The following is a 20,296-nucleotide window of genomic DNA, read 5'->3' on the forward strand; positions in this document are numbered from 1 at the left end:
CTTATCTCCTAGGCTGCATGATTCTGTTGGTGTTTGACTTTTTGACAGGGAGCTCTAGCAAATCTGGCATGGTTTTAAGATATCTCAATTTACGAATATTTAAGCGCGAGTATCCTTCAGGTCCCACCAGGCGCTCGGATCTATTGAGGCAAGCCACTTTGCATCATCGGTTCTTGATCTATAGCAGATACCTGGCAGCGACCTGGTAGTGACATGTGGTGTTGGCGAAGCGGGGTAAATAATAGTCTGAGCACCCCGTTCTTTGAAGTACTCAGTCGGTTGCCGACTGCGGACTTGATGATGTCGTTCTATCTGGTCGTGATGTGGTAGAGTCCACGGGTAGTATAACTAGTAGAAACCCCCCTACGTCAGCCAATGGAAATCACAGTCATTTCGAAAGGAAACAATTCAATAAAATCCCAAGAAAAAAAGAAAAGAAAGACAGGAACAAGAGAGTAAGAAAAGAAGAAGAGAAAGACTCGCATTACATCACGGAAGGGACCCAGTCCCTTTGCTCGCATTTGGCATTTGGGCATTTGGCATTTTCCTATCCCCACCATCCCCCGCTGCTTTCTTTTTCTTCACTTCTCCCCCCTTTAAATCGATCGAACCTCGTACTTTTCGCGTGCCTCGCCGCGACGCCACATATGCCGCCTGAGACCCCACGAGGCAGCTGCCCTCCCAACCTCCGTCGCAGCTGCGAATGACTGTCGCATCCTATCTTGCTTTGAAGTCCTTCCTTTAAAATCATCTGACCTTGTTTCGTCCCAAGTGCAGAATCAGAGAGGCGGGAATGGGATCGGTTTTCAACCCTGATGGTCAGTCAATTTCACATGCTTTTTACTGTTGACCCTTTACATGGTCGTTGTTTCACATTCCATGGGCCTTGAGGAACTAGCGGAGGTGGGGATATATGCGACCACTCAAAATTTCGACATCATCGCATCGAGTCGAAACACCCGGAGGCGCCATGTCCCTCCAGTCAGAAGCAACCAAGCAACTACTGTCCAGCACATGCTTGGGAGCTGCACATGACCGCGGAGATCGACCGTCCGGATGATTCGAGTGGATCACATCGCAAAGGCCCGTGGAATGGAAACTTCGGCACGCGCCGATTGAGTTGATGAGATGCGAGGTGAATCACGCTGATCAGATATGCACACACAGGCGAGCCGAGTCCTCTTTCGTCGCCGTTAGGTCCCCTCTCAGAGTCGCCCGAGTCTGAGTCCGGATTCCCCAAACTTTCCTTACAAACAGATCGAGTCAGAGGCTCAGTCGACAGCGTTTCGTCGGGATATGAACCTAATTCAAGGTCAGCGATACTTGGTCTTCTTTACAACTCTTGGAAACTGACATCTGGTCGCACTTCAGATCCCCGTTATTCGAGAGCGACCATGGACTGGGTCCGTCCGGCCTGGATCGTATACGCCAGCACCAGCCATCCCGCGTGCTCACTCTTCCCAATTTATCTACGTCGTCGCTAGCCCCGATGGCTTCCAAACGTCCTTCGCCCTCCCCGCGCTCGCGCTCGTCGACTCGAGCCCACTCCGGCCGTTTGTCCATGAGCTCGAGTTCCACGGACTTGGAGGATTTGCACAGGTTCCCACTGGAGTCGCTGCATTCGTTCTCGTTTGCTCAGCAGTCCGAGGAGTTCCTTCACAGCCGTCAAAATATCCTCAAGAGGTCTATTGATTTCATGCGCGACCGCATGGGATGGGCAGCGACAAACCCTGCTATAGCCAACGCCCAAGCCAATGTCAGTGGGGACCCGGAGATGCAAGGCATGATGGACCTGCTCGCCCGGGCAAACATGCTTGAGACCCAGGACCACCAGATCCCAGGCCGAGGACCCATCACAGGACCAGCGGAATTGAATGGCGACAACGTGTTTGAAAGAGCCTTTTCGGACGGTGACTCCTTGTCTCCAGTCAGCACCCGGGACATGGCCCAGGAATCTCTCACCTCGGGGTCACATCAATCTGACAGCTCCCATTTGATGAGCCCAGTACCCAATGACCAGATCTCCAACCAACGGAGGGACCTAATCGCGGCACCAACTTCCAGGCGCGTAAGCTTAAAACGTACATACACAGATCTCTGCTCTGTCTCTCAAAAGAGCAAGCTGATGGAAACTTTAGCGCAACCTTACACCTCTTCGGCAGACCCGTTCTCCTCGCTTGGCTCGTCAACATCTGGAATGGGACTCCCTATCCCCGCCCTTCACACCCATAGCAGCAAATGGACCCCGGTTTCCCAGGCCGTTTTCAGGACCGAAGCCGAGGCACCCTGGACCATTCTGGCCGCTAATGATCTCTCTTGTCTGATATTTGGTGTTCTTCAATCCGAAGTCCGCCGCATCAGTATCCTCGAGGTCGTGCAAAAGGAACATAGAGAATGGCTCGAGGCCAAACTCCGAGACCCCAGTACTGATGCCGCAGCCCGTATGCCACTTAAGCCGGAACGAGCCAACATTAGCGCGGTGAACCCCAACTTCCGCGGTCTCGGGAATGGCGTGACAGCCCAACTACTCAGCAAACCGTCTTCCCGCGAAAAGTCTCGGAGATCACAAACTGACGATGGATACGGCTCTAGCACACGGGGTCCCAGAAACAATAACCACCCCGGAAACAAGTCTCGAGGAGTCTTGCTATGCGGCGACGTTGTTCCAATCCAAAAGCGCAATGGGACCAAGGGATCTGCTAGCGTGTGGGTTATGGAGAAGCGCGGTGGCCTGATCTGGGTCCTGGAAGAGATTACAGAAAATGTCGCCTCCGTCCAGTGTGACGATTCATGGACCGTCATGGGTGCCATGGGTGACTCAGAAAAGATCTGGGGCTCGTCTGTGGTTCAAAAGGGACAACCGATCACTGATCTTTTACCTTGTTTGCCATCGGCCTCCCTTGAAACATCCTTTGCAAGGGGATTGGACCAAATTGTGCAACTCAAGCACTTTGCCGCCCGGACCGCAGCCGGCGTTTGTATCCCTGTGGCTGTCGGCAAGGGCGAGGGAAATCGAACTCTCCAGGTCTCCAGCTTCCCTCATGTTGCTGGTATGATGGTGCTCTCGTCTTCTTCTTTGAACGTGATCAGCTCCAACTCCGTCTTCTCTTCCGTCTTATTCGGCCAAACCAGACCAGAGGGACTTCACATCACCGAACTCATCCCAGACTTCGATGAAATCCTGGATGTTTTGACCGAAGAAGATAATGTGCCCCTCGTGGATGGAATTGTCATTCCCGAACACAGCTTCCGCCGAGCAAGAACCTTGTCTATTCTCCGCGATGGAAAGTCAAATGCTGCTTCTGTGTTCACAGAGCCAAGTGGTCTACTTGCCAAACACAGGGACGGCTCAACTATTGTTGTGGACATCCAACTCCGCGTTGTGAAGAGTGGAACCTTCTTCTCGAAGGAGAAGGCGGAGAAATACAGTGATCGGAGCAGTGATTCAGATGATAGCGATGATACAATTGCAGTCACTGAGCTGGTCTATGCTCTGTGGATCACCTACTCGAGACAACTCCACGCCGCCGGGCCTGCCGCCGGACTCTCGCCATCGTCTGTACCCTCCTCCAAACCCACGTCACCGACACACATCCCCGCCTCGAATGGCTCGTCAGACTCAAGCTCTGATTCTCAGAAAACGGAAAACCGCGATCCTTCTGTGATTATTCAAGCTCCGACCTCGAACCTTAGCCAACAACTCAGCGAAGCCGCCTCTGAGCCACTCACTGACCGTCCTGTACAACCGATCCCTGAGATTACATCTACCAGCGCGAAAAACGAGCCTGCAGCAAAGCGGACGATCAACGACTACGTCATTCTCGAGGAAATGGGCCAAGGAGCCTATGGACAAGTCAAATTGGCGCGTCAGAAGAAAATGCCCACCAAGAAGATGGTTCTCAAGTATGTCACCAAGAAACGCATCTTGGTAGACACTTGGACCCGGGACCGACGTCTCGGGACTGTGCCTTTGGAGATTCATGTCCTCGATTTCCTCCGACGGGATGGACTCAAGCATCCCAACATCGTCGAGATGGAAGGTTTCTTCGAGGACGACGTCAACTATTATATTGAGATGACACCCCATGGACTGCCAGGAATGGATCTCTTCGACTACATTGAGCTCAAGGCCAACATGGACGAGTCGGAGTGCCGCAACATCTTCAAACAAGTCGCGGGTGCCACTAACCACTTACATACCAAGGCACTGGTTGTGCACCGTGACATTAAGGATGAGAATGTGGTTCTCGACGGTGAAGGGCGAATCAAGTTGATCGACTTTGGCAGCGCGGCCTACATCAAGAATGGGCCATTCGATGTCTTTGTCGGAACGATTGGTAAGATTGGTCTGTTCACTCGCCATGGTTCACAAATGCTAATTTCTTCGTGCTAGATTACGCCGCGCCCGAAGTCCTCCAGGGCCGATCCTATCGTGGCAAAGAGCAAGACATCTGGGCCCTGGGTATCCTCCTTTACACGATCGTCTACAAGGAAAACCCCTTCTATAACGTCGACGAGATCCTAGACCACCCCCTCCGGATCCCCTTCCTCCCCTTCTCCGAAGACTGCATTGACCTCATCCGCACGATGCTCGATCGTGATGTTGATAACCGGCTGACCATCACCGAGGTGCTCGAGCATCCGTGGATGGTGGCAAATTGAGCATTTTTAAATCGAAAATCCAAAATAACGCGATACCCCACAAAGTTGATTTCGTTTTACAGTATTTATCTGGGGAACATTTTTTTTTTCGGGGCCTGTGGGTAGTCTTATACGTACGCATTCTTACTTGTTGGGGGCATTTAGCATTTTGAATTGCATATTTTCATTAGAGAACTGAAATACATGGCTTCACCGACATGCGGGGAGACGGGACTTTGAAACTTTGAAACATACTGCGCCCGGCGAGTCCTAGTGCCCCCCACTCTGGCGTTCACACCAGTGTCCGTACCTCTTTGGAATATTCTATGGAGTACCTGGGCTCCACTAGGATTTGTATGTGTAACATATTGTAGAATCACGGAATAGGAAACTCAGTATTAGAATTCCACTTTTAAGAGAGCCCTGGAGGATTGTGGGCGTTACAGAATTCGAGACAAACGATGCAAAACATAGCGAACCAAGGTTGATCAGAGAAAGTCCCATGGTTCGGTACAGCCAAATTGAGTCCCCCGCATGCCCCACGCGAGAATGGGACTGTGCCAGGCACAACATTAACGGGGTTCTGGGCGTGGCGTCTGTCTTGGTCGTCGTCAGCCGAGGGTTTTTTTACCCGGTCTCACAGGCCTGTGCCACTGTCCAGAAATAATGGGGTGATACATTACTTACTCGGGAGTGAGATGTGCCACCCTGTAGTTAAGTACAGCCCTGGAGTTTCATTGTAAGAGATTGCATGACAAGTGTTAGACAGTACGAAGTAATAAGGGTGCATAGAGTCAGTATACTCCGTTATACTCTGTACTAGACAGGACGCAGTCTAGCACCAAAGTGTATCTCGGTGCCTAAGGTGGGGCACGATAAGCCGATAACAAGTACATGGGGGGTACATCATTCGTTATGGGATCGCTGCCCTGGTTCTAGGTTTAGTAGATGTATCGCATTCCGCCATTTCTTTTTCTTTTTAGCTTATCTCTGGCATTTGTGTCCTTTCTCAACTTCACCATGCCTCTTTTCTGTAACCTCTCGGCTCTCTCGGTACACTGAACCTCACTCGGCACAAGTCCCGGAAAGAAGACCTGTTCCACGGTTTCATGGCCCGCAGAACCCCGAGTCAAAGGTGATCTCTCCAACCTCACTCATTGTCCTGTCATCCCGTATCACTATGATCGTCTGAGAACTCACGGTGCAATCTTGCGCGTTCGTCGCTTTACTTCCTCCATCGCCTCCCTTCAACCGCATCCAACCCCTCACCACTTCCGCGACATTCCATATCTAGCCGGCCTTTGGGAAATACGTGACAAGAGGGCCGTGAACCCAGATCAAAGTCCGACAAGCCGAGTAGGGTCGCCAAAATGACTTCCCAAATCTCCGATCCCATCCTGCCCGTCTCCGAAGATCCGACACCGTCGCCCGCTCAGATCCCCTCGGAGCAACCACCCAAATTAAAGGGCCGTCAGAAGTTGCTGCAGAATCTCCAACGCATATCCTCCAGTCCGACCTTGACTCGACGTGGACGCTCATCTTCGAGCGCTGGTTACCGTCGGGACCACAAGGCTTCTCTATCCTGCGTTTCGTTATCTTCACCTTCTTACTCCCCTTGTCTAGGCAATGGAAGTTCCTCCCAGCTCTATGGGGGCCTTCACCCTAGACCTGTCACTACTCCTAACTGTTCCCGTTCCCCTGACGGACCTCAGGACATAAATACCCGCATTCGACTGGTGGACACTGATGGCCCGAATGTCTCTTTGCCTCGCACCGTTCCATTGCCATTTGATGTGAAGCCGGCACCAGGAGGGTCTCCGCGCTTGACAACACCTGTGGATGCCACGATCGAAGAGACACTCACTCTTCCAGAGGCTCGGCCGGCCCGAACTCTGGATTTCTGGAATGATATGCCGCGAGAACTCAAGATGGAGATCTTCCAGCATCTGACCCCGCAGGAGATTGTTCGTTGCTCTGCTGTTTCCAAATCCTGGAATGAAATGTGCTATGATGGACAGTTGTGGACAAAGGTCGACACAACTGAATACTATTCCAAGATCCCGAGCGATGTCTTGGTGAAGCTCATCACTTCCGGAGGTCCCTTTGTCAGAGACCTCAATCTCCGAGGCTGCGTTCAGATGCGTGAAAAGTGGTCCTCTGATGGAGAGCGCATCTCTGATCTCTGCCGAAACGTCGTCAACTTTTCGCTTGAGGGCTGTCGTATTGACAAGGCATCCATCTACTCATTCCTTCTCCGCAACCCCCGTTTGGAATTCATCAATGTGTCGGGTCTATCGACTGTTACAAACTCGGCTATGAAAGTCATTGCGCGATCTTGCCCCCAGCTTGAGACTCTGAATGTCTCATGGTGTAGCAACGTTGACACTACCGGTCTGCTCCGAATTGTGCAGTCTTGTACGCGACTGAAAGATCTCCGAGCCAGCGAGATTCGTGGTTTCAGTGACGAGAAGTTCACATCGGCCTTGTTCGAGCGCAACAGCCTGGACCGTCTGATCATGAGTCGCACTGACCTGACCGATCAAAGTCTGAAGATGCTGATGCACGGCAAAGACCCCATGATGGATGTGCTGACTGATCGTCCTATCGTTCCACCTCGAAGATTCCGTCATCTGGACCTCCATCAATGTTCCGAGGTTGGCGATACCGGGTTGAAGAGTTTGGCTCATAACGTGCCAGATCTGCAGGGGTTGCAGGTCTCCCAGTGCTCCGAGCTGACCGACGATTCCGTCATGGATGTCATTCGCACAACGCCCAATCTGTCACATTTGGAACTAGAAGATTTGGAGCACCTCACAAACGCCACTTTGATAGAGTTGGCGAGATCTCCCTGTGCCCAAAGCATGGAGCATCTAAACATCAGCTACTGTGAGAGCCTCAGCGACACAGGAATGTTGCAAGTCATGAAGAACTGCCCGAACCTGCGATCCGTGGAAATGGACAACACCCGAGTCTCAGACCTAACCCTCATGGAAGCTAGTTATCGTATCCGCAGACGCGGATACAGCGACGATCTCCCCAGGTCGGACTCCGCCTCATGATCTTCGACTGCGCAAATGTCACTTGGGCAGGAGTCAAAGAAGTGCTCTCCAGCAACGCTTACATTCCGCGTGCCTCCCGCAAACTCGCTTCCACAGTGGTCACCGTGACCCAAACCTCAGACACCGGATCTTCCCCAGAGACAAGCACATTCGTCACACCGAGTTCCACACCCTCGCCCTCGCCTTCGCTCACATACCCGAATGAAATCATTCAACTCAAGTGCTTCTATGGATGGCAGATGACTGTTGACGAACACACGAAACGGGTTCTCCGCGGTGACCTCGCTGCTGCATCTCGGCTGGATCGGAAATGGGCAGACTACATGATGGCGACTGAGGAAGCGGGCGCCGCAGGTGCGGGTGCTCGTCGACGCAGACGCCGTGCACGCGAGGCTGAGCGTCTTTACAACGCTGATGAAGATGAGGCTGATACGTATGGAATCGGGTCGATCACTGCTCTCGGCGGTAGACGCCGACGTGCTCAGAGTGGTGGTGGCTGCACTGTCATGTAAAGTCATCTTCTGAAACTGTGACACGTCTTCCCTCTTTGGTGTCTTGTGGAACGATATCAGTGAAGCGCAAGTTGCTTTTTGATCTATCTGGCGCTGGACCGCCAGAATGACCATTCGAAGTCGAAATTCGATACCAATGATTTTATCGACATATGACTGACGCATGATACGATTTTCCTTTTCCTTCTCCCTTTCCTTTCTCTTTTTTCTGTTCGCTCGGACCAAGGAGTCCCTGACACGATACATGATCTTGCAGTTGATCTTTTCTGGGGATGTCATTCTTTACGCCTTTTCTTTTTTCTGACGTTCTATGCATAAGCAAGAATCTACTCTCGATTTCCTTTTCCGTGTTTTCGATATCGGCGTTGGAGTCAAGACTGGCCTTCTCATACGTTCACACCACTCAATCAATTTGGCAGCATCTTAGCTTCAGTATCTTTAGATAGGTCGTTGGCGCTGTTATTTCTGGGGACCATGGCTCTTCTACGTGACATCTACACTCGGCCTTTCGGGCTTATGATCTGATTGTGCCTCCAAGTTCCTCTTTGTCAAGTAGTTCACTGCACGAGTAGCCAGATCCTGCAGAGGAGTAGTGCCTGTGAATCTATAAGGGAGGTAAGTTGATTTTTTTTTTTATTTTTTTATTTTTTGTTATAATTTCACTTGAATTTTACCAACGCAAGTTTTTATGGGTCAGCAACCTCATTCTGATCACTTTCAAGATCCCTGCAACCTTGGAAGGGGTATGAAATTGACTGAAAGCTAAGGAGTTGGAAATGCACAATATTCCAAGGCTGATGCCGTGCTGCTCTCCCTCGGTTTGTTTTCGCTCTTGATTATGTTCCCCCCCCAATTTCCAGAGCCGTGTACATCGTTCTCAACCCTTCCCCGGGCTAATATTAGCTCCATGGATGTCTGTTTACTTCCAAGGTGGCATACAATAGAAAACTTTGGGTGGGAACGATCACCTTTGCTCTGCTAAGCTGAATGTGCTAAAGACATAAGCCGTGACTGAACTTGATACATGATCGAACTCTCGGTTCCTCACCCGGGCAAGATATAGCCCTAACTAACTCCATAAAGCATCAAAAATCCTCAACGACCTCATTAACCTTTTTAAAAGTCCATTCCTTAGATTCCCTGCGAGTCTGGTTGTTTTTCAATTCCAACATCCGTGAATGTTGGTCCTAGATTCCATGTCTCCATTAGATCGCCATTGGCAAGTTCAGCCATGATATTTGGGCGTAGCCATTCCTCGGGGGTAACTGGACTGCTGGTGATGACAGTGTCGGACATGTCAATATCAGTATTCAATCTTCCTGGATGGACACGAGCACCGGCGAATTCGAATCCACCATTGAACAGATCATCGTATTTTGTATCTCTCTGGGGTCCATCTTCATTTATCACGAGAGGATCGTCAGGCGTCAGTCCGGAGGGGAATTGGCTGTTGAGAAGGGATTGGGCAGCCTGTGAATTACTTCCCGACTCAGATGATTCAGAGTTGACTTGGTCCTCCTGTGAGACAGTGTCGTCTTGCACATCGGTCTCTGATCCATATTCATAAACCATAACGGGATCGTAAGATGCAAGTTTGTATGGAGCCTCGCTGTGCGGAAGCAGTTGAACCACATCAGTGGCTTGCGGGCCGTCTTGTGAATGGGTCTTATCTTGCAAGGATGCATTTGTTGTGTCCTCTGGTTCGGCGACCTCTGGGACCGGTGCCATTCCGCTCATCTCTGCATCCTGGGGATCTATGTCCTGAGCAATGAAGATATTGTTCTCGTCTTCTGCACTGGCGTTTTCGTCCGAACTTGTTTCATCCTCTGAATCTTCATCTTCGTCCGAGTAGATGTTATGATAGGCGCGAGTGAGATGATCATACTCTTCATCGGTCGTGAGGCCATGGTCCATGAAATATTCTTTGCGCATGCAAGTAGGACAGCAGCCAGGTTGCCGAGGTCCACAGCGAGCGTTGTAGCCGCGTACCTTCCACAGAGGCATAGCTAGAGGGGCCTCGTTGAGACGCGGAAGTACTGCACATTCATGATGATTCGCAGATACAACATCACGGGTTGGATATTTTCCCTTGAAACGAAGATCTCTTTCAGTTCCAATGGGTTGGTGCAGGAGCAATTGTCGGTCGATAGTGTGCTCACTGTCCACAGCTGACTTTGGTGCAATGACTGCCCCAATTGAGAAGTGTGGGCTGCGCTTCATGACCTCCCTGTTCTTCTCCTCGATTAGCCAGCCAATGCACTCTGCATGAGCACGACCACAGAGAACGTAATGGCCTTTGTAAACCGGGAAGAAAGGCAGTCCGTGTGCCCAAATTATAGGCGCTGGCCCTGAAGGCACGCGATCTGGATCAATATCACCCCTCTTGTCGAAGTCGTAAGGATATCGCTGCCCGCGAAGAATGCACTTCATGTGCTTGATGGCCAGGTACACCCACTCATCTGAGAGTCGTGTGTTTGGGGGCGGGAACCGGGGTCTGCCAGTTTCTTCGTCGAACTCCAGTTCCAACACCAGCTTCATTCGAGCCTTTTCGCGTCGCAGATTAGCTTTTCGTCCAGGACCATGTTCGGGTTTCCACTCAACGTCAGGGTTGGAGTCCTTGTGAATTCGAGCCAGTTCTTGGCAATCGGCTTTGAATTCTTCTTGCTTTTCCAGGAAAGCTTTCACATTCTCCAGCTTGCAAGCCATGCTGGCTTTCGCTTTCCTGGGAGGCATTTTGCTTGGTGCAATTTATAGAGATGAAAGATTTGATGGCTGTCCTGGAAGCGATCAGTAAAAGTTCAGACACTTTCAACGCATGTGCGATTCGACGGACGAGTCAAGAGGGGAAAGAAAATCAGATCCCAAGAAATTGAAGGTGTATACGGATAGCTCAGATGCGCCAGGTGTAAAGGATGGAACTGACCTTTGCAACTCAAAGTGACTGCACCTTGACTGGAGACGAGAAAGATGGCTTCGGTTGCAAAAAGATGAATCGCAATAAACGATATTATTCCGTCTGATCTTCAGATGTTCGAAAGTATTGGTGTATCAAGAATCGATTTTCGGAGATGGAGGTAATGAAAGACGAGAAGCAGAATGTTGAAGACTGAGAGGTGTCCGAAACTTGGCCGTATTCGTCAACTCAAAGGGGTGATATTAGCTCAAGACAAATTGTGCGATCGATAGAACTGCAGAAAACAATGAATTTTCGAGTCTTCAATCTGGTCAAATGTTGAGAGTGAGAACCGATGGGCAAAGCAAGGTTCTTTGCATGGTATAGGAACCAACAAATATTGATTCGGGGGAAAAACAAATGGAAATCAGGAATTGACGTCTTGCAGTAAGACTAGGTGATCTAGGAGAGCGATGTTGACAGTGTGGAATTGGTGAATGGCAAGACGAGTAAGTAGGCGGCAATACGCAGAAGTAATGTGTGCCAGTAATTCTGGGCCGCGAGAAGGACACAACTTGAGATCACAAGACAAAGCCCACGTTTGCAAGAAGAAACGATCGGTTGATATAATGAGGCAGCTTCTCAGGTTGTAGAGTTGTACGTGGAACATAAATCGCTCCGACCATGTCATGCAACCACAAGTAAGACGGTTGCGATGGATGAGAGAGCAAATATAAGCAGGTATGTAGACTCTGAGCGACAAATAAATGAGAAGCATGCGAAAATTTTCGTGCAATTGAGGTAATAGGAAAAGTGAGATGAAACTGATCGTGGCACCAAGGTCTGAGCAATGCGTACAAGACGCAGAGAAAGACAGAGACAGGGAGAGAGGGAGAGAGAGACTGATTGCAGGTCAGATTCAAAACACCTTAGAAAGTCACAGGATAAGAGAGGGAGCGAGATGTTTGCCATCAGCATGGACCGCAAAGGGCATACTGCCCTACCTGACCCTGAAGATGGAGCCCAGGTTGTGTTTACTCTCCGAGAGTGGGAACGATAAGACGAGGCTGTTGCTGAAGTGCAAAGATTGACCCAATTGTTTGATGGCCGTCGACAACACCGATCCCACCAGAACAAGCTGAGTCTGGATCAGGGGCGATGTGATGGAGAAGGTAGCAACGCTGAATCTCTGCTGATATCCTTGCTTCGAATTCTCATTTCACCAGACAACCAAGCTTCGGTCCCGGAAGAGCGCCTCCTTGGCATCATGGAGTATTCGTGGCTCGAGGCTGAGGGGGCACATCTGTGTTTTTGTGTGTCAGATCGTTTGCCACAGTGTTTTATGATACGGCTCTTTGGGCTTCGTGCGTCATGTATCCGTGTGGACGGATGCGTCAAGGTGCAGATTAACCGGACCGGCGAGAAGGTGTGGCATGAAGAACGCCTTGAGGAAACACGTCGAAAGTTCCCGGTTCGAAGACACCTGAACAGACATTTAAAAAGACGTTTGAAAAAAGAAATAGCTGAAACACTGGATTGATATCTTTGTGTCCCGTGGCTCTAAAGTAGCTCTTCCGCTATTGATAGTTCACCTTATGTATTCGGGACCCCAAATACAGTCCACGTGCGGCAATTGATCGGGGTTTCCACTAGGCCGCCGAGCATGTGTCTCATGGGTCAAGGGCTCGGGGTATTTAGCTAACGGGATTCAGTTGTGTCGTCGAAGAGATAGGAGAATGATTGCAAAGGATCCGAGTATGAAACACAGGAGTCTTCTTTTGCCCGAGTGTCATTTGCGCTGTAGTGCAAGAAAAATGCTGAGTTGGATATCAAGACAAATAATACATGAACAAGTTCAGTGCGGCCCCAATGTTGATTACTCGAAGAATCCACCATCGCTCTCGTCATCCTCATCCACGGTGGGCTGTGGTGCAGCATGCTTGGAGTCTGCCTTGCGTGCCGACTTGTCGTTCTTGCCACCGTGCTTGTCACGTTTAGCCGACTTGTCCTTTTGAGCACCAGACTTAGAATCTTTCTGGTGCTCCTTCTTTTTGCTCTTTTCATTGGTATCTTTGGTAGGAGCTTTGCTGGAGATTTCTGGGATCTTCTCGCCGTTGAAATTGATGTTCAACTTTCCTTCGCGGAGGAGGTCCAGGGTCTCATCCTCCATGCACTTCACAACAACGGCCCATAGTGGGGGTTTGGCTTGTTTCGCCTCGGTCTCCTTCTTTGAGGCCTCGCCCTCCGATCCTGAGCCTGCCTTCTCGGCTTTCCCGTTGGACTTGGGGTAGATTGAGAGGTACTTTTCGGTGAGAGGGTAGTAGATTGTGTAGTTGAGGTTGACTTGGCAATTCTTGATTTTCTTCTCAAGACGAGCTTTTTCTTTCGGGTCCACGTCTTCTGCTTTCTGACGACGGGTGAGGCGGGATAGTTCTTTGGTTGCGGCTTTGCGGTCTGTTGAGATTGTGCATTAGCAAGATATACGGGCCATATGAAGGATGTCCACCACATACCCAAGAAGCGAACAAAGTGGTATTTCGAGATCAGCGCTGATCTTTCACGGCGCTTCGTTTCCTCTTCAAGGTCATTTTCATATCCGGCAAGCGCACGTTCCTGCAAGATGCGAGCATCGGCAGAGAGGTCTTGCTTGTTGAGCAGTCGCTTCACATCACGAATGCGCTTTTTGAGGTCGTTGATCGAGGGGTATTCCTTTTCCGGGCGAGGAGCGAACTTGTCCTTGTATTTGCGTGCTGGCTTGGACTTCTTTTCATCACCTCCGTTGCCGAAATCCACGAATTGAGGTTGCTGGTCTGCTTTGTCTGCTTTGCGGTTTGTCTTCTTGCGAGCTGGAGCTGCATCTTCAGACCCATCTCGGGTCTTACGCTTAGAGGGAGCAGTCGACATGGTGTTGGTCGCAAACAAAAAGAGAAGCGCACCTGGGCAGCAAAAGCAAAGCGGTGATAAGAAAAAAGATATCGGCGGATTGTCGGCCCGTCCCCAGATCGACATCAGCCAATGAACGTCTCCGCCGATACCATCACCACCGCCCTCTCTCGTCGCATTGATTTGATTTACCCCCAATTGCTTGAATTTGGTTCCTGATAATTTTGGGTTCCAAGATTCATGCGATCAGGGCTTTTCACGGAGTAAGCTTCGCAGGGCCAGCATGGAGTCGGCCATCCGCTGGTCCCCGACCTCGTCGGCCACTGAACAACGCTTTCTCTCTGTCGACGTCACACGAAAGTCGTTTCGTCTATGCAGGGTGAACGGTTATGACGGCAAGACGTTGCGCCACGAAGTCTTGTCCACCCTCACCAATGTTCCTGGCTTTCGCGCGTTCGATTGGTCCACATCCAATGAGAACCTAATTGCTGTCGGCCAGTCCTCAGGCGAGGCCACTATCTTGCGTCTTGACGGTGATGCCAAAGAAGCTCTCTCATTCCCGGTGCGCAATCAGCGCTACTGCAACGCAGTTGCATTCAGTACGCACGGGCTCGTGGCATCCGGTCTTGATCGCGTCCGCAACGACTTTTGCTTAAACATTTGGGATGTCAATCAACGCCTCAGTCCTGCTGGCGGGAGTAAAGGCTTCACCGAACCGTTGAGAAAGCTGGCTAGCTCTGAGCCTATAACCAGTATCAAGTTTTTCAGGGATCAGCCTGATACTATTGTGACCGGTGTTAAGGGTCAATTTATTCGAATTTACGATCTGAGAGGTTTGTTTAAGTGTCTCAACGACTTATATGAACATAGCTGACCCCCACCAAAGAGGGACCTGGTAACCCATCATTACAGTACTCCACTCGTTGCGTCCACAATCTGGCCATTGATTGGCTTGATGAAAACTACATTGCTTCGTGCATTCCATCTAATGAAAGCACGATCTGCGTGTGGGATCGCCGCGTTGGAACCCGACTGACATCTCCAGCCGTCGGCTCCTCTGCGGCTACCGCAGAATCGGGCCAAACAACAGCTGCGCTCCAACTGAAGAATGTCTTCCATTCGAAAGCTTCTATCTGGAGTCTGCGGTTCTCAAAGACCAACCGAGGCAGTCTGGCTGCATTATCCAGCACTGGTCATTTCAAGCATTATGAACTTGCGAAAGATTACCTGCCAGAGGAATATCGTTCCTCCATAGATGAGACCCTTGGGCAAGGGTCTTCCAGAAATTATCCAGAATCAGTCTACACCAAGAACGTCCGTGATGTGTGTGTGCCCTTTGATCATCCAACTCGAGGCTGCAGTCTGAAAGATCGTGTCGTTTCATTTGATTTCCTCAACCTCAATCTGACCGCTCAACCGAGCGCGATCGCGCTAGACGGCAACGGAACTCCCCAAATAATTACCGCTCAGCCGCCTTGTGCCCCAGTCCATTTATCCTCACAAAGTGTATTGGCCTGCGGAAGATCATCAAATGACTCGGATGTGAGATCAATCCACCCTCTCTGTGACCAAATCTCGCCCATCTCGGATTTGATTGGGAATATCAGATCACGCGTCTGTTTCAGCTCGCAGGAGCATAGCGCGAACTCAAACGGCCAACTTTTTGTTTCGAGAAATCTACAGCCTGAACCCATATCGAGTCATGAGCATCGGGAACGAACCATGGCCTTGGGATCGATGGGCGTCCCTCTCACGGCCAAAGAGGCACTTACCCTCGGTGCAGTCAACAAGTCTCGGTGCAAAGAAGGCTACCTGTTTGACGAGACTCGAAACCGCAAAGTGGTGGCCGACGATCAAGCTCTGCAAGACTTTTGGAGTTGGGTTGAACGTGTGTCTTTCCGTTGCTCTAAATCTCTCGCTGTTGCTAACATGCATTTTCCCTAGGTGCCCGGACAGACTCTTCCGGAACGTCGATGGTATTGAATGGCCTAGATCTCAATTATCTAGGAGTCGCCAATCTTTGGAACAACGATCTGGGTTTGTGTCTTCCTAAATTTTCCACTTTCGAAGCTAATATTGAGTTCAGGGCATGGCTTGGAACAACGCCTTATCAATGCTAAGAGCGACGACGCCAAGACCGTTGCGGAGGCTGTCGCAAGTTTGACAGAACAATTAGACCTCCCCGAGACAAAGGGATGTGATACAGCTTATCCCAGCCATCGGCGTCTCTGTCTTCGTCTCTGCGGGGCAACACAATCCTATCGTGAATTGGAACAGTCGGTGAAGACGCTTTCTGCCAACAACCAGCACACAAAAGCTGCTGCACTTGCTGTCTTCCAGGACGAGCCTAAGTTGGCTTATCTTGGACTACGAAGCAACAAACCCACTCAAGCCCACAAACTACTGGCTATGGCGATCGCCGGTGCCTCCAAGGGGGACAGCGATACAGACTGGGAAGAGACCTGTGCTGAGATTGCCAAGGAGCTCATCGACCCTTATGCTCGGGCAATCTTGGCCCTCGTGAGCAAGGGTGATTGGAACGCAGTCATCAAGGAAACAACACTGCCTCTCAAATATCGTGTCGAGGTCGCGCTACGCTGGCTCCCAGATGATGAACTCGGTGTCTACCTGAGAGACGCTACCGCTGAAGCTATTCGACAAGGCGACATCGAAGGAGTCGTGCTTACGGGCTTGGGATACCTGGCCATGGGTCTATTCCAGTCTTACATTGGACAATTCAACGATGTCCAAACCCCAGTTCTGGCAATGAGTCACACCGTGCCACGACTTGTGAACAACCAAAAACACGTCATCCAATTCGAAGCCTGGCGCGAAACCTACCGGCGTCAAATGAACTCTTGGAAACTCCAACTCGAACGTGCCCGGTTCGATGTTGGCTCCCGCCGTTTCGCAGTGACAGCGGACGGCCGCAAACTTGCACCAACGCCACCGCAGCAAGTCAGCCTTACATGCAATTATTGTACTAACCCGCTCACACAGCATGACGCTTCGTCCCAATTGTCTCCGTCCGCCAAAGGCACGGAGACTGTACACCCCACAGTGGGCAATCCACTGGCCTCAGCCACTATGTCTGGAACCGTGTGCCCGCGCTGCGGTCGACACATGCCTCGCTGTGGAGTCTGTACTCTTTGGTTAGGATCGCCGGACCCAATGTCACGCGCGAGTATCGCCGCCGATGCAGAGGCTTCTCGTAAGAACACCGAGGCGGAGGTCATGCGACGGTTTGTCGTTTTCTGTATTCATTGCAATCATGGATACCATGCTCACCATGCGGGCGAATGGTTCAAGCGGCATAAGGTCTGCCCTGTGGCCGAGTGCAACTGTATTTGCGATCGGTGATGGGCTCGTCACCCTTCGCTTTCTCGCAATTTCTCTTTTCTTTCAACATCCTATACCCATTGTGTCAATTATATTCCAGAAGTATGAAAAGAATACACTAGCTTTCTCCAAATGGTCTGGAGTTCTCTTTACGAGTCAGACACGATCCATACATAGTTTTTCTCCCTCTTCTTCTTCTTTTTTTTTTCCCCCTCCAGCTTTAATATTGAGTCATAGTATTTCAAAAACCACAACCTTTAAGATCCAAGGCAACAATCATATAGCTATCAGAGAGAGTACGTGACTCACAGAGAAGCCGGTCTCTTCAACTCTGCTCTGGTGGTTTATCGGAGCCCCACTAAAATATTCCTCCTCCCCGCATCGCATTCATTCGAAGCTTCAAAAATGCCCGAACCTTCAGACAAGCGTGGACGCGGCCGAGGCCAAGGTCGCGATGTTCAAATCTCCAAAGCACTCAGCTTGCTTTTGCGACATGCTGCCGAAAAAGAAGGGCTGAAGATGAACGCGCAAGGCTACGCGAGCGTGACCGACGTGGTATGTGCATTCCAGACCCGACTACCTTGAACACGATCTAATCAACCGTGTGTCCTCAGCTACAATGGAGGAAACTCAAATCTCTCAAAGTTACCTTCCCCGAGATCCTCCACGCAGTCGAATCCTCAGACAAAAAGCGCTTCGCCCTTCTCTACATTCCATCCGCACAGCCCACTTCATCCACGACCCAAGCGACCACGATCCCATCAACAACACCCGATGCAGAGCACGAAGCTGGTAAGATCGTGGGTGAAACCCAGCCTGCCACATCGGTTCTCGAGTCTGCGCCTGTTACGAGCGAAGACCAGCAATCCGCAACGGATCATGCACTTTCTGTCAAAGATAAAGACCCCGCGAACTTCTTGATTCGCGCGACGCAGGGACACAGCATCAAGACTGTGGAAGCGGCATCTTTCCTCGAACCGCTTTCCTTATCCGACGAGTCGAAATTACCAGATACTGTGGTCCACGGCACCTTCCATCCGACTTGGCCGGCGATTCTACAATCTGGGGGACTACGCTGCATGGGTCGCAATCACATTCATTTTGCGACTGGTCCGCCACTTGAATCTGTGCTTGCCGCTCACAGCGGTGATAGCGCGCAGGGAAAACCCAAGCCGGATGATTCCCGTGTCATTTCGGGTATGCGCCGCGATGCACAGGTTCTCATCTACATTGATGTTCGCAAAGCACTGGCTGCCGGTGTTCCGTTCTGGCGCAGTGAGAATGGGGTTATCCTAAGCGAGGGTGTTCCTGTTTCCCAGGGCGCGAATGATGATAAGAAGGGTGAGGAGCACAAGTTCGTCTCACTGGAGTTCTTCGACGTGGTAGCAGAGCGCAAAGTCGGGCTCGGTAAGCTCTGGGAGCGCGGTGAGGTCCTCCAGGAGCTTCCAGCGAATCTCACGAGCAAAGGCAACCCCAAGGGACGGCGGTGATTGATAACATCGGGATCCAGTCCCCGGAAAACCCTTGTAGAAAATTAATACGGACTATCCACTGGTGCCAGTCCTTATTTCCGTCCTCATGGGACAAACGGGAGCTTCGAACCCCAAATCCCCATATTTCCCATATGTAGTACTCCGTATACTGTGCATTGTTGTGCCGTATTCCGACGCCAACTGCCACATCCGACTGTGGGGAAATCGGAAGCGCAGGGCGATCCGATCCCCAGCCGATCACCACACGAACATCCGACCCCCCAATCATGCCATTCGCTGCGGGGTCTTCCTCGAATAAGCGTCATGGTTTTGGTCAGATCTGGGGCCTAGCTCCGAATTTCCGAGCCCGCTGGCTTCTGCACACCGTCGGATTCAGTATATAATAACAAGATCCCCCTCAGAGCAGAGTCAGCAGACATCATCACTTTCTCCTCACAATGGCCACACACCGCTTCGACCCCAATTTCACCGACAATGTCATCAACGCGATGGGTCCGAAGACCACGCCGCGCATGCGCAAGCTCATGGCCGGTCTGATTAGGCACATGCATGATTATGCGCGCGAGGAGGAGCTCACTGTTGATGAGTGGATGGCTGGTGTGCAGATGCTTAATTGGGCTGGACGGATGAGCGACGACAAGCGCAATGAGGGGCAGTTGGTGTGTGATGTATTTGGTCTGGAGACGTAAGATGAAGCGCGCGAACCTAGAAGACAGTTTGCTAACGTTGCGCAGACTGGTTGATGAAATTACATTTACGCTTGCTGAGGAGGCTAAGGATGCGCCGACGGCGACTGCTATCCTGGGACCCTTCTTCCGCGCCGATACCCCGTGGCGCGAACTCGGCGAGGATATTGTGAAGACGAGGCCTGATGATGCTGAATTGGTGTTTATGCATGGTCAGGTTTTGGACTTTAAGACCAAGCAGCCACTGGTTGGTGCTTCGGTTGAAGTTTGGCAGGCCTCTACGAACGGATTGTATGAGCAGCAGGACTCCGAGCAGGTCGAGTTCAATCTGCGCGGCAAGTTCAAGACGAATGAGGAGGGCAAGTACTGGTTCTACTGCTTGCGCCCGACCCCGTACCCGGTTCCCAACGATGGTCCTGCTGGCAAGATCCTGGAATTGATGGATCGTCATCCTTTCCGTCCAGCTCATATTCACATCCTTGTAAGTGTTTTCTGCTGGAGATTTGTGAAGAGACTGTATGCTAATCTCCCTCAAGGCTACCAAGGAAGACTACCGTCCTTTGACGACACAAATCTTCGACCGCAAGGACAAGTATCTTGACAACGACTCGGTGTTTGCTGTTAAGGACTCCCTGGTGGTGGACTTTGTGTCGCGCAAGGGAGACCCTCAAGCCGAGCTCGAGCTCGAATATGATATCAAATTGGTGCAGGATGCACCAAAGGCCAATGGCGCCTAAGCAAAATCACCTGCATATCCAACACCCCGTTACTTTGTTTTACGATAGCGTTC

General features: G+C 50.9%; 7 protein-coding genes across 7 annotated transcripts; 5 read left to right on the forward strand and 2 right to left on the reverse strand.

The window, feature by feature from the left end:
• Positions 1-1,154: 1,154 nt before the first annotated feature.
• On the forward strand, positions 1,155-4,662 carry N7506_010167 (serine/threonine-protein kinase; the record flags this gene model as incomplete). The annotated part of the gene is made up of 3 exons (XM_056959460.1): positions 1,155-1,312; positions 1,372-4,337; positions 4,394-4,662. Coding segments are annotated over 3 exons (3,393 nt in total), but the record flags the coding sequence as incomplete, so codon positions are not given.
• Positions 4,663-6,011: 1,349 nt separating this feature from the next.
• N7506_010168 (F-box domain protein) lies at positions 6,012-8,212 on the forward strand (the record flags this gene model as incomplete). The annotated part of the gene is made up of 2 exons (XM_056959461.1): positions 6,012-7,610; positions 7,667-8,212. 2 exons carry the CDS (start codon positions 6,012-6,014, stop codon positions 8,210-8,212), a joined length of 2,145 nt encoding a protein of 714 aa, XP_056808851.1.
• A 1,131-nt stretch (positions 8,213-9,343) lies between these two features.
• N7506_010169 (uncharacterized protein) lies at positions 9,344-10,945 on the reverse strand (the record flags this gene model as incomplete). The annotated part of the gene is made up of 1 exon (XM_056959462.1): positions 9,344-10,945. The coding sequence occupies one exon, from the start codon at positions 10,943-10,945 to the stop codon at positions 9,344-9,346; it is 1,602 nt and encodes a 533-aa protein (XP_056808852.1).
• A 2,036-nt stretch (positions 10,946-12,981) lies between these two features.
• N7506_010170 (Efg1 domain-containing protein) lies at positions 12,982-14,009 on the reverse strand (the record flags this gene model as incomplete). The annotated part of the gene is made up of 2 exons (XM_056959463.1): positions 12,982-13,559; positions 13,619-14,009. 2 exons carry the CDS (start codon positions 14,007-14,009, stop codon positions 12,982-12,984), a joined length of 969 nt encoding a protein of 322 aa, XP_056808853.1.
• A 262-nt stretch (positions 14,010-14,271) lies between these two features.
• On the forward strand, positions 14,272-17,348 carry N7506_010171 (uncharacterized protein; the record flags this gene model as incomplete). Its single annotated transcript, XM_056959464.1, has 4 exons — positions 14,272-14,821; positions 14,875-15,876; positions 15,933-16,025; positions 16,075-17,348. The coding sequence occupies 4 exons, from the start codon at positions 14,272-14,274 to the stop codon at positions 17,346-17,348; spliced, it is 2,919 nt and encodes a 972-aa protein (XP_056808854.1).
• A 384-nt stretch (positions 17,349-17,732) lies between these two features.
• N7506_010172 (tRNA 2'-phosphotransferase) lies at positions 17,733-18,817 on the forward strand (the record flags this gene model as incomplete). Its single annotated transcript, XM_056959465.1, has 2 exons — positions 17,733-17,882; positions 17,942-18,817. The coding sequence occupies 2 exons, from the start codon at positions 17,733-17,735 to the stop codon at positions 18,815-18,817; spliced, it is 1,026 nt and encodes a 341-aa protein (XP_056808855.1).
• A 440-nt stretch (positions 18,818-19,257) lies between these two features.
• Positions 19,258-20,243, forward strand: N7506_010173 (intradiol ring-cleavage dioxygenase; the record flags this gene model as incomplete). Its single annotated transcript, XM_056959466.1, has 3 exons — positions 19,258-19,505; positions 19,555-19,987; positions 20,043-20,243. The coding sequence occupies 3 exons, from the start codon at positions 19,258-19,260 to the stop codon at positions 20,241-20,243; spliced, it is 882 nt and encodes a 293-aa protein (XP_056808856.1).
• Positions 20,244-20,296: the final 53 nt, after the last annotated feature.

Source organism: Penicillium brevicompactum (assembly GCF_028827555.1).
Source record: "Penicillium brevicompactum strain IBT 35665 chromosome Unknown utg000006l_segment0_segment0, whole genome shotgun sequence".
NCBI lineage: Eukaryota > Fungi > Ascomycota > Eurotiomycetes > Eurotiales > Aspergillaceae > Penicillium > Penicillium brevicompactum.